This window comes from Piliocolobus tephrosceles, chromosome 4 (assembly GCF_002776525.5).
Source record: "Piliocolobus tephrosceles isolate RC106 chromosome 4, ASM277652v3, whole genome shotgun sequence".
Lineage (NCBI taxonomy): Eukaryota > Metazoa > Chordata > Mammalia > Primates > Cercopithecidae > Piliocolobus > Piliocolobus tephrosceles.
Window position 1 is genome coordinate 45,936,619 of NC_045437.1, and position 15,919 is coordinate 45,952,537.

Here is a 15,919-nt window from a genome sequence, read left to right on the forward strand (position 1 = left end):
AGCCCTTGTGAGAGGTGATGGTAGCTTAGACAAGGGAGATGGGGTAAAGGTGGTAAGAAGAGGTCATGTTTGAGATTAGTTATGAAGTTATTGCTGCAGGATTTCTGATGGATTGTACGTGGGCTGTGAAGGAAGAGTCAAAGATTAGTTCCTAGAGTGGGTGAGTGGGGGTGAGATTTACTAAAAAATTGGTAAATTAGATGGAGTAGGTTTTGGGGCTGTCTATGCAAAATCTGATTATAAATGGTTTATTGGGCCAGGCGCAGTGGCTGACGCCTGTAATCCCAGCACTCTGGGAGGCAGAGGCGGGTGGATCCCCTGAGGTCAGGAGTTTGAGACTACCCTGACAAACATGGTGAAACCCCACCTCTACTAAAAATACAAAAAATTAGCTGGATATGGTGGCGCACACCTGTAATCACAGATATTAGGGAGGCTGAGGCATGAGAACTGCTTGAACTCAGGAGAGGGAGTTTGCATTGAGCCAAGATGGTGCCAGTGCACTCCAGCCTGGGCAACAGAGTGAGACTCTGCCTCAAAAAAAAAAAAAAAAAAAAAAGATACATTTCAGTTTTTAAAAATACATTCACAGAATTATACAACTTTTACCACAGCTAGTTTTAGATAATTTTCATCCCTCCACTAAAGAAACTCTACTCATTAACAGTCTTTCCCCATTTCCTCCCCACTTCTAGGCCCCAAACCTCAACAACCACTAATCTATTTTACATAAATGGAATCATGTAATATGTGAATTTTTGTGTCTGGCATCTTTTGCTTAGCATAACGTTTTAAGTTTTATTCATATTGTAGCATGTATCAGCACTTTATTCCTTTTTATGACCAAATATTACCTTGTATAGATATACCAATTTTGTTATTCATCAGTTGATGAATAACAGTTTGGGGTTGTTTCTGTTTTTTGTCTTGTTGCTATTTTGAATAATGCTGATATGAACATTTGTATACAAGTTGTTGTTTGGACATGTCTTCACACCTCCTAGAGTGTGTATATAGTAGTGGAATTGCTGGGTCATATGGTAACTAACTGTTTCCACTTTTGAGAAACTGCCAAATTATTCTTTCATAGCGACTGTACCTTGTTACATTCCCACTAGCAATGTATGAGTTTGCAGTTTCTCCACATCTTAGCCAGCACTTGCTGTTTGTCATGTTGATTATAGTTTACCTAGCAGGTGTGAAGTGCCATTGTAATTTTGATTTGCGTTTTCCTAGCGGCTAAGAATGTTGAGCAGCTTTTCACATACTTATTGGCCATTTGTATATCTTCTTTGAATAGAAATATTTCAAATGATTTGCCTTCTTTTTCCTTTGAGACTAGTCTTGCTCTGTCACCTAGGCTGGAGTGCAGTGGTGTAATCTCAGCTCACTGCAACCTGTGCCTCCTGGGTTCAAGTGATTCTCCTGCCTCAGCCTCTTGAGTAGCTCGGGTTATAGGTGTGCGCCACCACGCCCAGCTAATTATTGTGTTTTTAGTAGAGACGGGGTTTTGCCATGTTGGCCAGGCTGGTCTTGAACTCCTGACCACAGGTGATCCACCTGTCTTGGCCTCCCAAAGTGTTGAGATCACAGGTGTGGGCCACTGTACCTAGCCATCGTTTGCCATTTTTAATTGAGTTGTTTTAAAAACATTTTCCCCAGCTTTATTGTGGTATAACTGGCATACAGAAACCTGCCCATATTTAAAGTTTAAAATTGTGCTTTGACATACATATATATAACTGTGAAACCATCACCACAATCAAGATAATAAACATATCTGTAATCTTAAGTTTATCTATGCCCTTTTGTAATCTCTTCCTCCCTCCCGTTTGTTCCCGAGGAAACACTTTGCTGCCTGTTAGTGTAGATGAGCTTGCTTTTTCTAGGATTTTATATAAATAAGGACATACAGTATATACTTTTTCTGGCAGTTGGGTGGCAGGGGTGGGGTCTGGGTTCTTTCAGCACAATTTGAGATTCATCCAGTTATAATTCATAGACCATATAATTAACTTTTTTAGAGTGTGGAATTCAGTCACTTTTAGTATATTCATATATTTACACAGCTATCACCACTATCTAATTCCTGAACATTTTCATCACCTCAGAAAGAAGTCCTGTACTAACTGGTAGTCACTTCCCGTTTCCCTTACCCCCCACAGTCCCTTGAAACCGCTAATCTAGTTTCAGTCTGGGTTGTCTTTTTCTTTTTGAGTTGTAAGAGCCCTTTATACATGTTAGATACAAGACCCTTGTTAGATATATACTTTGGAAATGTTTTCTCCCATTCTGTGAGTTGTCTTACTTTCTTGATGGTGTTCTTGGAAGCCCAGAAGTTCTTAATTTTGATGAGGTCTAATGTATCTACTTTTTCTTTTGTCACTTGTGCTTTTGGTTTTATATCTAAGAAGGCTCTGCCTAACCCAAGGTGACAAAGGCTTGCACCTGTGTTTTCTTATTTATTTATTTATTTATTTTATTATACTTTAAGTTCTAGGGTACATGTGCATAACGTGCAGGTTTGTTACATTATGTATACTTGTGCCATGTTGGTGTGCTGCACCCATCAACTCGTCAGCACCCATCAATTCATCATTTATATCATGTATAACTCCCAATGCAATCCCTCCCCCCTCCCCCCTCCCCATGATAGGCCCCAGTGTGTGATGTTCCCCTTCCCGAGTCCAAATGATCTCATTGTTAAGTTCCCACCTATGAGTGAGAACATGCGGCGTTTGGTTTTCTGTTCTTGTGATAGTTTGCTAAGAATGATGGTTTCCAGCTACATCCATGTCCCTACAAAGGACGCGAACTCATCCTTTTTTATGGCTGCATAGTATTCCATGGTGTATATGTGCCACATTTTCTTAATGCAGTCTGTCACAGATGGACATTTGGGTTGACTCCAAGTCTTTGCTATTGTGAATAGTGCCGCAATAAACATACGTGTGCATGTATCTTTATAGCAGCATGATTTATAATCCTTTGGGTATATACCCAGTAGTGGGATGGCTGGGTCATATGGTACATCTAGTTCTAGATCCTTGAGGAATTGCCATACTGTTTTCCATAATGGTTGAACTAGTTTACAATCCCACCAACAGTGTAAAAGTGTTCCGCACCTGTGTTTTCTTCTAAGAATTGTAATAGTTTTAGATCTTATATTTGGGTTTAGAATCCATTCGCAGTTAAAATTTGTATGCAATTCAAGGAACCTCCGCTTCCTGGGTTCAAGTAATTCTGCTGCCTCAGCCTCCCAAGTAGCTGGGATTACAGGCACTTGCCACCACACCCAGCTAATTTTTGTATTTTTTAGTAGAGGTGGGGTTTCACCATGCTTGTCAGGGTGGTCTCAAACTCCTGATGTCAGGGGATCCACTTGCCTCAGCCTCCCAGAGTGCTGGGATTACAGGCGTGAGCCACTGCGCCTGGCCCAATAAACCATTTATAATCAGATTTTGCATAGACAGCCCCAAAACCTACTCCACCTAGTTCTTTGTCAAGATTAGTTTTTTTTGGGCTCCTTTTTTTCATATGTGTTTGGGATGAATTTGACAATTTTTGCAAAACAGTTCGCTAGGATTTTGAGTCTGTAGGTTGTTTTGGGAAATACTGACATCTTAGCAATACTAAGTTTTTAGATCCATGAACATGAGATGTCTTTCCATTTAGTTTAGGTGTTCTCTAATTTCTTTTAACAGTGTTTGTACTCTCTATTTTACAAGTTTTGCATGTCTTTTGTTAAATTTATTTTTTGATGCTATTATGAATTGTTTTCTTAATTCCATTTTTTGGATTGTTCATTGCTAATGTATAGAAATACAAATATTTTTATATATTGATCTTGTATCCTGCAACCTTGCTGAACTTATTAGTTTTAATGGTTTCTTTTTTTTTTTAAGTGGATTCCTTAGAATTTTCTATATATAAGGTCATGTTACCTGCAAATAAAGACTGTTTTGCATTTAGCTTCCTGATATTGAATGCCTTTTCTTTTTTTTTCTTGCCTAATTATTCTGACTAGATCCTCGAGTACAATGTCAAAATGCAAGTGGTGAGAGTAAATATCCTTGTCTTTTTCCTGATCGTAGGAGGAAATACCTGGTGGTTCACCATTATCATGCTGTGTTTTTTTTTTTTTTTTGTAGATGCCCTGTATTTGAGGAAGTTGAGTATTTTTTGTCATGAAAGGTTGGGTTTTGTCAAATGCTTTTTCTGCAGCTATTGAGATGATCAAGTAGCTTTTGTTTTATTTACATTCAGATAAGCTCTTTCATTCTTGATTTTGAAGTCTCATGCTTTACAGAGGTTAAAGATAGGCATTAGTAGTCATCAGCATTTGGATAAATGGCAGAAGGGCTAGGGGTGAATAACAATACTCCGAGCACATAGAAAAGAGAAGGCTAAATATGTAATTTTGAGGAATATAAGCAATCTAACATGTGCAATGCTAAATTATAAATGTAATCTGAGCTAGTAAATTTAATGAAAACTTTACCTAAGACAACAGGTTATAGCTTTTGCTTTACTAGGTAAATCCACAGCTTTTGGTGGATCTTAAAAGTCCTGATAATATGGAAAGTTTTTCTGCTCTTTATTTGATTGCATTTGTATGAGTCAGACCCTGGAGAGCAGAAGTATTAATATGCATAGTGTAGGAGAAGGAAGAGAACTGCATGATTTTCTGATTTTCTGAAAGGAACATGTACATGGCAAGTAAATAGTAGTGTTGTGCCCTGAGTTCAGAGACCCCCCTCAAAGACGACCTCCAGAAACCGAAGTCAAAGCCAAGCGACCGGGATCACTTTATTGCAGGTTCGAACCCGGACCTCTCTCCGTACAGGTGTAGTCAGGAGGGCAAGAGAGAGGTCCCAAGCACAGCTCAAGCCTACTTTTTATAGTAAGGCACAAACAGGTTACAGAAGATTAGGGAATTTTTACAGGTGTAAGCTTGTGATAGGTTGACATTTGAAGTTGAATATTTGGCAATTTCTGATTGGCTCCCGCCCTTGTACTAAACCACAAACGTCTGGGTTTTTTTTTTTTTTTTTTTTTAGACACACTGCTTGCTTAACCATGGGTGGGAGGGGTGTGGTTTCAATTGAGCAAGCAGGGGGTACGTGACTGGGGGCTGCAAGCACCGGTAATCAGAACAGAACAGAACAGGACAGGGACTTTCACAACACTTGTCCATACAACGTCTGGAATCTATAGATAACATAACCAGTTAGGTCAGGGGTCAATCTTTAACCAGGCCCAGGGTGCCGCCCGGGCTGTCTGCCTGTGGATTTCATTTCTGCCTTTTAGTTTTTATTTCTTCTTTCTTTTTTTTTTTTCTTTGGTCTTTTAGCCCTTACATTCCCCCCTTTTAACAGGTGCCTTTTAAGAGCCAATCTTGGGTCTTAGATGTCTGACTCTGCTGTTATGACGGGCTGGTACTGGGCTCTAAGGACCATTAGTTGGACAGTGTGGATTTTACAGGACCCATAGGGACAACCGACATTCTGTTCGACCCAAGAATTTTTACAATAGGTGATTTGTTGGTCAAAAAGAAAACGGATAGCCGGGGTGACCTTTCCCAGTTGTGCTTTAAAATCAGGGAAATTTAGATAGATGGCTGCTTGGCACCCTGCGGGGGGGCAGTCAGCTGTCGCCAAGACATGGCTCTCTTTTTGTGTCTGGGCATGGTCCGTCCAATTTTCAGTTAAATAAAAGCACCAAGCAAATGGGGATGAGGCCCCCTGAGCTTGGGCCTCCCAGATAAAGGCTTGCACAAGCAAAAGCATAGTGAGGGAAAGGAATATCATAGTTACAGTTTAGATTGTTGACGGCGCAGGGTGAGTATCAAGGGATTGTCTTTAGTCTGATCAGTCGTCCAGGCCGTGGTTTTTTTCTGCTGGCAGCCTGGCGAGGTCCGAGGTTGGGTCCACCGATTTGGCGTGTGTGTAATGGATCCAGGCGGCGATTGCCTCCACCTTGAGTGCGGTTGGTGTTGTCAAGATTACCTGGAACGGTCCTTTCCACCTCGGTTCTAGGGTTTCTTGTCAATGGCGTTTGATGAGAACCCAATCTCCTGGCTGGAACTGATATGGTTCGGGTGGAGGTCCTGTTTTGTACAGTTTTCTTAGGTTAGGCCAGACCTCCTCATGAATTTTCTGTAGGGCTTGTAGGGAGAATAAGAGTTTAAGACTATTACCGGCTTCGGCTTGGATGAGATTGTCTTTCAGGTCAGGGATGATAGGGGGAGGCCGACCATACATAATTTCATAAGGGGTAAGTCCCAATTTGTAAGGGGAGTTACGCACTCTGAACAGAGAGTAGGGGAGAAGGAATACCCAGTTAGCGCCAGTCTCCATGGTCAATTTAGTTAGGGTCTCTTTTAATCTTCTATTTATTCTTTCTACCTGCCCTGAGCTCTGGGGGCGGTATGCACAATGTAATTTCCAATCAGCCCCGAGAATGGAAGCCAGTCCCTGACTTACCTTAGCGACGAAGGCAGGCCCATTGTCTGATCCTATCATAACTGGGAATCCATACCTGGGCAAGATTTCTTCTAGGATTTTTTTCGCCACAACCTCAGCAGTCTCTCTCTTTGTGGGGAAAGCTTCTGTCCATCCTGAAAAGGTATCTACAAAGACTAGCAAGTATTTATATCCATATTTTCCTGGTTTTATTTCTGTGAAGTCAACTTCCAAATAGGCCCCAGGTCTGTCTCCTCTCTGCCTTTTTCCACTGCTTTGGGGTTGGTTACCTGCCTTATTGAGTTGGCAAACTGCACAGTTTTTGACTACTTGATCAGCCTTTCTGGAGGCGTCTTTAATTTTTAGTTTAGAGCGTCTTATTAAGTCCAGTATTTGCCACGAGCCTAAATGGGTGCTCCGATGGATTTGTTCTAACACTCGTTGTCCTAATTTTTCTGGGAGTATGATGTTATTTTCAGAGTCTTTCCACCAATTATTAAGGATTTGGGCCATGGGAAGTTTGCCTATCCACTGAAGGTCACTCTCTGAGTATTCTGGGTTTGGGGGTAACTCTTTGGGCCCCGGGTCAGGTAGTTGTAGGGCTAGTAGTTGTGTGAGAGTTTTAGCCACATTTTTAGCAGTCTGATCGGCCAAGTTATTTCCTCGGGAGACTGAGTCAGTAGTCTTTTGGTGTCCTGGGCAGTGGACTATTGCTAGCTTTCTGGGTCCCCAAAGGGCTGCTAGTAAGGCTAGGATTTCTTCCTTATTTTTGATATTTTTTCCTTCTGCCGTGAGGAGCCCCCTTTCTCTGTATATTGCCCCATGTATGTGGGTGGTAGCAAAAGCATACCGACTGTCAGTATATATTGTCAGTTTGTGGTCTCTTCCCATTTGGCTTGGGTTAAAGCCACTAATTCAGCTTTTTGAGCTGATGTCCCCGGGGGCAAAGGCTCTGCCCAAACTATTTCGGTTTCTGAAGTTACCGCCGCCCCTGCATACCTTTGTCCTTGGTAGACGAAACTGCTCCCATCAGTGAACCAGATGAGGTCGGCGTCGGGCAGTGGGCGGTCTTGCAGGTCTTCCCTGAGTCCGTGCACCTGGGCCAATATCTCGGAGCAGTCATGGAACGGGGTTTCTAAGTCCGGATTTGGCAGTAGTGACGCAGGGTTCAGGGTTGTTGGGGGCAGGAAGGTTATCCTGAGGGTGTTTAGCAGTAGCCCCTGGTAGTGGGTGAGCCGGGCATTGCTAATCCATCGATCAGGTGGCTGTCTGAGAACGCCTTCGATGGCATGTGGAGTAGTGACCCGTAGTTCCTGGCCCATGATCAGTTTATCAGCATCTTGCACCATCAAAGCGGTTGCTGCGATTCTTCGGAGGCAGGGAGGCCATCCTGCAGCTACTGGGTCCAATTTTTTTGACAGATATGCAACCGGCCTCCGCCAGGGGCCTAAATACTGAGTTAATACCGCTTTGGCAACGCCCCTGCTTTCGTCCACGTATAAGTGGAAGGGCTTGGAGACGTCAGGGAGTCCCAATGCAGGGGCCGACAACAGAGCGGTTTTGATCTGTTGGAAGGCCAACTCAGCCTCTTCCGTCCACTTGAAGGGCTGCTCTTCTTTTGTTGCCTGGTACAGGGGCTTGGCTAACTCTGCAAACCCGGGTATCCATAACCTACAGAACCCCGCCGACCCCAGGAATTCTCTTACTTGTCTTGTTGACTGGGGTCTAGGGATACGTAGGACTGTCCCTTTTCTGGCACTGGTTAACCAGCGTTGCCCCCCTTTTAATAGATATCCCAGATAGGTCACCTCTGATTTGCAGATTTGAGCCTTTTTTGCTGAGGCCCGGTACCCTGGTCTCCCCAAAGTGTTTAGGAGGTTTTCGGTTCCTTGAACACAGGCTTCCGGAGATGTAGCTGCTATTAAAAGATCATTAACATACTGCAAAAGGGTTATTTCAGGGTGTTGCCACCGGTACTCACCCAGATCTTCGTGGAGGGCTTTGTCGAACAGGGTTGGCGAGTTCTTGAATCCCTGTGGCAATCTGGTCCATGTTAGCTGGCCGTTTATACCCCTCTCGGGGTCTGTCCATTTAAATGCAAAAAGCTCTTGACTTTTGGGAGCCAAGGGTAGGCTGAAAAAAGCATCTTTTAAATCCAAGACAGTATACCATTGTTTTTCAGGGTCCAAGGTACTTAAAAGGGTATATGGGTTGGGTCCAGTGGGATGTATGTCCATGACTCTTTTGCTGACTTCTCTCAGACCTTGCACCGGCCTATAGTCTTTACTATTAGGTTTACGGACAGGTAACAAGGGAGTGTTCCACGGCGAATGACAGGCGCGCAGAACTCCTTGAGCTAAGAGCCAGTGGATGTGGGGCGTAATTCCCTCTAAATCTTCTAATTTTTGGAGTTTTTTCTTAATGTCTGAGGCTGCCTGGTTTACAAAGGACATAACAACAGCCGCCTGGTTTTCAGGAGCTTCTGGGTCCATAGGGGTAAACTGCCTAAAGGCTTCCATTAACCTTTCTAAATAGACAGCTGGGCTTTCTGCCTTTCCCTGCAGTACAGAGTATACTTTGGCCAAATTAGTAGGCTTACGAGCAGCAGCCCGGAGACCCGCCATTAGAGTCTGGCGATAAAAGAGTAGCCTTCCCCTACCTTCTGCCGTGTTGTAATCCCATCTGGGTCTGGTCAGAGGGAAGGCTGCATTGATGAGGTCAGGGTTGGCTGTCGGCTGGCCGTCGTCTCCAGGAACCAGTTTTCTGGCCTCAACCTGTATTCTTTCCCGCTCCTCCATTGTGAGCGGTATCCGGAGGAGCTGCTGACAGTCATCCCAAGTGGGCTCGTGGGTGAACATGACACTGTCTAGAAGGGCCGTTAAGTCTTTGGGGTTATCTGAGAACTGGGCATTCTGGGTTTTCCAATTATATAAATCGCTGGTGGAAAATGGCCAATACTGGAGCCTAGGGTTACCCGTATCATCAGGGGGTCCTATTTCTCTTAAGGGGAGTGCTAAAGTGGAATCGGGGGGCCGTGGGACTGTCTCACCTTGGGCGCGTCCGCGCGTTCGTCCCGCTGGTCCCCCGGAACTATTTTCGTTTTCGATTGCCACTGGTGCGGCCGCTGCCTCCCGTTCCTCGTGTCCTCCGGGGAGGGCCGCTGGTGGGGCCTGAGGTTGAGGACCGGGATGAGGGAGATAGGGTGGGTGTTCTAAGGTTAGAGGGTCCTGACTCTCAGACAACACAGGGTGGAGGGGTGCAGATGGTGTTCTTGGCTTGTGAGAGTTTTCCACTGGTCGTGCGACCAGTGCTTTACATGGCTCTGGGGCCAGTACGAAAGGAGTTAGCCAGGGTGGCGGATTTTCCCCAAGGTCTTGCCATACCAAGATGTAGGGGATCTGATCAGGATGCCCTGAACGTCCTGGTAGGAAAATTTTAGTTTTTACCTTAGTGATAATAGGGAGGCAAAATGTTCCCTCGGGAGGCCACCCTACACCGAGAGTGGGCCACTCTGAATGGCAGTAGGTTATCAGTTTTCCTTTTTTTTAGCTCTACACTAAGGTCATAGCCCCTAGCTTTGACATCTTTAAAGTTATTTACAAGGGGAGAGAGTGGCCTACTCTGGGCGCCGCCCATTTCAGGAACCCCTGGGAGGTAGAGAAAGGGATACAGAGAAATATCAGTAACAGGATTTGAAGTAACTTTTTTCTCGTCCAGTGGCACCTGAAAAGTGAAAGTGAGTTCTAAACAAGTAACAGTGTACAACAGCAACAACAGACAACAGTTCCGCAAGCGCGTTTCGGGTTTAGTTCCCGATCAGAGTCAGACGGGCCAACAGAATACAGAGGCCCCAGATGGGCACCGGAGGACGTCTCCTACCGGTCCCTGGTGGCTGTCTTTTAGCGCATCCACCAAGACTATGCCAACCTCAGTACAGATCCCGCGGGATTCCTCAGAGAGAAAAAGACAAACAGAGACAAAGCCGGCTTACTTACTGATTAGTGATGACCCGTTGACCTGGAGTCTGGTGGGCTCGGGGGGAATCCCGGACGAGCCCCCAAATGTTGTGTCCTGAGTTCCGAGACCCCCCTCAAAGACGACCACCAGAAACTGAAGTCAAAGCCAAGCGACCGGGATCACTTTATTGCAGGTTCGAACCCGGACCTCTCTCCGTACTGGCGTAGTCAGGAGGGCGAGAGAGAGGTCCCGAGCACAGCTCAAGCCTACTTTTTATAGTAAGGCACAAACAGGGTACAGAAGATTAGGGGATTTTTACAGGTATAAGCTTGTGATAGGTTGACATTTGAAGTTGAATATTTGGCAATTTCTGATTGGCTCCCGCCCTTGTACTAAACCACAAATGTCTGGGTTTTTTTTTTTTTTTTTTAGACACACTGCTTGCTTAACCATGGGTGGGAGGGGGGTGGTTTCAATTGAGCAAGCAGGGGGTACGTGACTGGGGGCTGCAAGCACCGGTAATCAGAATAGAACAGAACAGGACAGGGACTTTCACAACACTTATCCATACAACGTCTGGAATCTATAGATAACATAACCAGTTAGGTCAGGGGTCAATCTTTAACCAGGCCCAGGGCGCCGCCCGGGCTGTCTGCCTGTGGATTTCATTTCTGCCTTTTAGTTTTTATTTCTTCTTTCTTTTTTTTTTTCTTTGGTCTTTTAGCCCTTACAGTAGAAGACATTTAAACTTTGTGAACACGTTGCTTGTTCCATAAACTGGCCGTTTTAACACTAGTCTGAGATGCTGGAATTTCCCTTTTCTCTACTAGAAGGAATGTTTCTGTGAAAATAGAAAAAAAAATCAATTTATGAGGAACTTTCTGCATATAAGTAGTATTCTTTTGTAAGGAGCCTGAAACATGCAGAGTAATGAACAACCGTAGATCCTCAGACTTTGTATTGAGAACTAGAACTAGACAGCGCTTTCTCTTCTCATTCATTTTTGCTTTGTACTTCAAACTTGACTACTACTACTTATAAAGTAATGTCTCTTAATTTTGTGATGAGTACTGTTGTTACTATGAAAACCCCTCAGTTTCAAGGTATTAAAAACATAATGGTTGCGTTAGCTTGTTAATGAGACTGTTACCAGAAAGGGGTCCAAGAGAGGGTTTTTGGGTCTTGCACAAGAAAGAATTCAGGGCGAGTCCATAGAGTAAAGTGAAAGCAAGTTTATTCGGAAAGTAAAGGAATAAAAGAATGGGTACTTTACAGACAGAGCAGCCCCAAGGGCTGCTGGTTGCCCATTTTTATGATTATTTCTTGATGATATGCTAAACAAGGGGTGGATTAGTCATGCCTCCCCTTTTCAGACCATATTGGGTAACTTCCTGATGTTGCCATGGCATTTGTAAACTGTCATGGTGCTAATGGGAGTGTAGCAGTGAGGACGACCAGAGGTCACTCTCATTGTCATCTTGGTTTTGGTGGATTTTAGCCAGCTTCTTTACTGCAACCTGTTTTATCAGCAAGGTGTATATGACCTGCATCTTGTGCCAACCTCCTGTCTCATCCTGTGACTTTGAATGCCTTAACTGTCTGGGAATGCAGCCCGGTAGGTCTCAGCCTCATTTTACCCAGCTCCTATTTAAGAATGAGTTGTGCTGGTTCAAACACCTCTGACAAGATTACTTGTTAGATTCATACAAGAAATCTAGACCCTTAGATATAGCCTAACTGTCAGCAGTTAAAATCTAAGTATATTGGCTGGGTGCATTGGCTCATGCTAGCACTTTGGGAGGCCAAGGCGGGGCTGATCACCTGAGCTCAGGAGTTCAAGACCAGCCTAGTCAACATGGTGAAATCTGTCTCTACTAAAAATACAAAAATTAGCTGGGTGTAGTGGCGGGAGCCTGTAATTCTAGGTGCTTGGGAGGCTGAGGCAGGAGAATTGCTTCAATTCAGGAGGTGGAGGTTGCAGTGAGACAAAAATCGCACCATTGCACTCCAGCCTGGGCAACAAGAGTGAAATTTCATCTCAAAAAAAAAAAAAAAAAGAAAAAAGAAAATAAAAAGATGTAAGTATATTACCATATGCATTACCTATTCTAAATTTAAATTAGTTGGTAGTCTCAGAGATTGTTCCGGAAGGTTACGTTAGTAATCCAATTCAGTCATAAATAATTCAGATCACTTGGTTGAACTGAAGAAAAGTTGTTATATTGATCGACTCATTAAATGATATGATTGGTAAGACAATTTGTGAGGTGTTTATTTGACATTTTGTTTCTTACTTGAACTACATTATTGGAGTTATCCAAAATTGTATGAATAATCTGAGAATAATAGATTATTTTATTTGAGGCAAAAATGATAGAATAATGACTGATAACTATGAATTCTACTATTAACAGGAAGTATGACACACCACCACGTTCCCTCAACTTGTAAACTACCTTGATATATTAAAGGAGTTAATACATGTATTGGAATGGTCAAAACCCAGATATAGAGCAGGGTTCTTAAAAGACACATCAGCATGGCTGTATAACAAGGAGAGAGATATATAGACACTGCAAATTATTTCTCCTGTTTAACTTTAAACATACAAAATGTATTTAGCATTGTATCTACAGGAAATTATATCCATGTCTAAGACAAATGTTTCCAATTCGTCCCTATCTACAGTCCTTAAAAAATTGGAGAACTAATTCACTTCTTTACTATCATCAAGTAGATAAAAATGAATTGGTACTCATTAGGAACAATGTAGAGGGAAAATATGAATGTTTAAAAAAATGAAATAAAATGCAGATCAGAGACATCCTCAAAGAAAAAAAAAGGATATCCAGGTACTAAGGTTGGAATGATAGGCTTGAAATACTCTTCAAATTTGAAATTTCAATAGTTGATGAGTTTTAAAGTTGCTTAAGTCTATAGACAGTGATGGTACATATAATACATATAATGAAGTACGTATTTTAGAATATGGTACTGAGCTGTTTGTTTGTCCTGTGTTTGATGATACTATTAGCAAACATAAAATACATCACTCCTTTCATTATTACATGTATACATTATAATGTCTAATAGTAGCTGAAAAACACTTTATATTATAACATTTATTATTTAACATTGTTTGATATGGGAAAAAAATCAAACATTTTTGGAAAGACTGTTAACTCATGTCACTAAATGTATATATGTATATTTAATGTGAAAAATTATTGGGTTTCTGTTCTTATTACTGCAGGAAGCATATGTGCCTCTTTTCTTACCCAAAGTTACCAACTGCCAGTTCTTGATACAATGTTTCTAAGAAAGAAATGCAGAGGTAAAGATTTTGGGCTTCACATGCTGGAGGACTTTGTTGATTCCTTTACAGAAGATGCACTTGGCTTGCGGTATCCGCTGTCTTCTCTCATGTACACAGGTAAATGGACTAAGTTAAAAAATGATAATCTTGTCTTTGTGTCACTTCTGACTTGTTTCTCCAGAATACTGTAAATGTATATGTATCAGTATCACATAAATTTGGAACCTTTGGCTCTCTAGAACTTAATTTTGCAAATATGCCCTTACGTATTTGTTCTCTGGGGTTTTGGTAGTCTTAAAAAACTTTAAATGTAATTCGTATACCATAAAATTGCTGGACACAGTGGCTCACACTTGTAATCTCAGCACTTTGGGAGGCTCAGGCGGGTGGATCACCTGAGGTCAGGAGTTTGAGACTAGCCTGGCCAACATGATGAAACTCTGTCTTTACTAATAATAAACAATTAGCGAGGCATGGGGCGCGTGCCAGTCATCTCAGCTACCTGGGAGGCTGAGGCAGGAGAATCGCTTGAATCCGGGAGGCAGAGATTGCAGTGAGCCAAGATCATGCCACTGCATTTCAGCCTGGGTAACAGAGCAGGACTCCATCTAAAAAAAAAAAAAAAAAACCAAACCAAAACAAAAAATACCATAATATTTGTCCTGTTAAAAGTGTACAATTCAGTGGTTTTTAGTATATTCATAATTGTTCAATCATAGCCAGCAGTTCCAGAACATTCTTATCACCCCAAAAAGAAACCCTGTACCAATTAGCAGTCACTGTCCATTTCCCCTTCATCCTGTAGCAACCACTAATCTGTTTTCTGTCTCTGTGGATTTACTTATTCTGGACATTTTTCATATAAATGGAATCATACAGCGTGTGACTTTTTGTGTCTGGCTGCTTTCACTTAGCATGTTTTTAAGGTTCATTCATGGTTAGCATAAATTATTATTTAATTTCTTTTTATGACTGAATAATATTCCATTGTATGGCTGTACCACAGCTTGTTCTAAAGTGATTGCTCCATTTTACATTCCCATAAGCAATGTTATACGAGGGTTACCGTTTCTCCACATCTTCGTCCTCATCAACGTTTGTTGTTATCTGTGTGTTATAGCCCTCCACATCCTCACCAACATTTGTTATTTTCTGTATATGTTATTGCAGGCATCCTAGTGGATGTGCAGGGACATCTTATAGTTTTGCTTTGCTTTGATGTTGAACATCTTTTCATGTGCTTAATGGTCATTTGTATATCTTCTTTGGAGAAATCTTTTCAGATCCTTTGACCATTTTGGTCGGCGGAGTGGGGGGTGTTATTTGTTTATGGTAGCTTTTAAAATTAACAAAAATAAATTTCAGACATACAAAAAGGAATAAAGAAACTGGGAATGGTGGTGTATGCCTGTTATCTCAGTTACTCCAAAAGATGAGGTGGGAGGATTGCTTGAGTCCAGGAGTTTGAGACCAGTCTGGGCAACATAGTGAGACCTCACCTCAATTGAAAAAAAAAAGTTTAAAGAGTAAGGCATTGGCTGGGCATGGTGGCTCATGCCTGTAATCCTAGCACTTTAGGAGCCCGAGGTGGGTGGATCGTTGAGCTTAGGAATTCGAGACCAGCCTGGACAACATGGTGTAAAACCCCATTGCTATAAAAAATTAGCTGGGTGTGGTGACTTGTGCCTGTAGTCTGGTGACTTGAGGGACTGCAGTCCTGGTGACTTGAGGGGCTGGAGAATTACTTGAGCCCAGGAGGTCGAAGCTGCAAGGAGCCGAGATTGTATCACTGCACTCCAGTCTGGGTGACAAATTGAGAGCTTATCTCAAAAAACTAAAAAGATATAAAAATAAGATATCAAATTCTCATGTACTATGTCAGCATGTACTATCCATGAGAAATGGCTTGTTGCCAATATGGTCGAAGCCTTCTGTGTACTTCTCTACCCAATTAGACTCATTTCCCTTCCCTGGGATGAGTGCTGTACCTAGCTTGGCTTTATTTTTCTCATACATTTCTTAGACTTGTAATACATATGTGTGTATTCTCAAACAGTAGATCAGGTTACTTTATATATTTAAAAACTTTAAATATGTACTGTATGAATTCTGCAGTTTGCTTTCTTTACTCATCTTTATATTTGTGAGATTCATCCATATAGATTCATATAGTTCCATTTAT

At 42.3% G+C, this 15,919-nt stretch overlaps 1 protein-coding gene across 1 annotated transcript in view; it reads left to right on the forward strand.

Moving 5' to 3' along the window:
- Positions 1–15,919, forward strand: part of FAM169A (family with sequence similarity 169 member A) — a 90,023-nt gene that overhangs the window by 46,830 nt on the left and 27,274 nt on the right. The window contains exon 6 of the mRNA XM_023207984.1: positions 13,675–13,854. Coding sequence (XP_023063752.1) covers positions 13,675–13,854 — 180 coding nt within the window. The remainder of the gene's footprint in view (positions 1–13,674; positions 13,855–15,919) is intronic.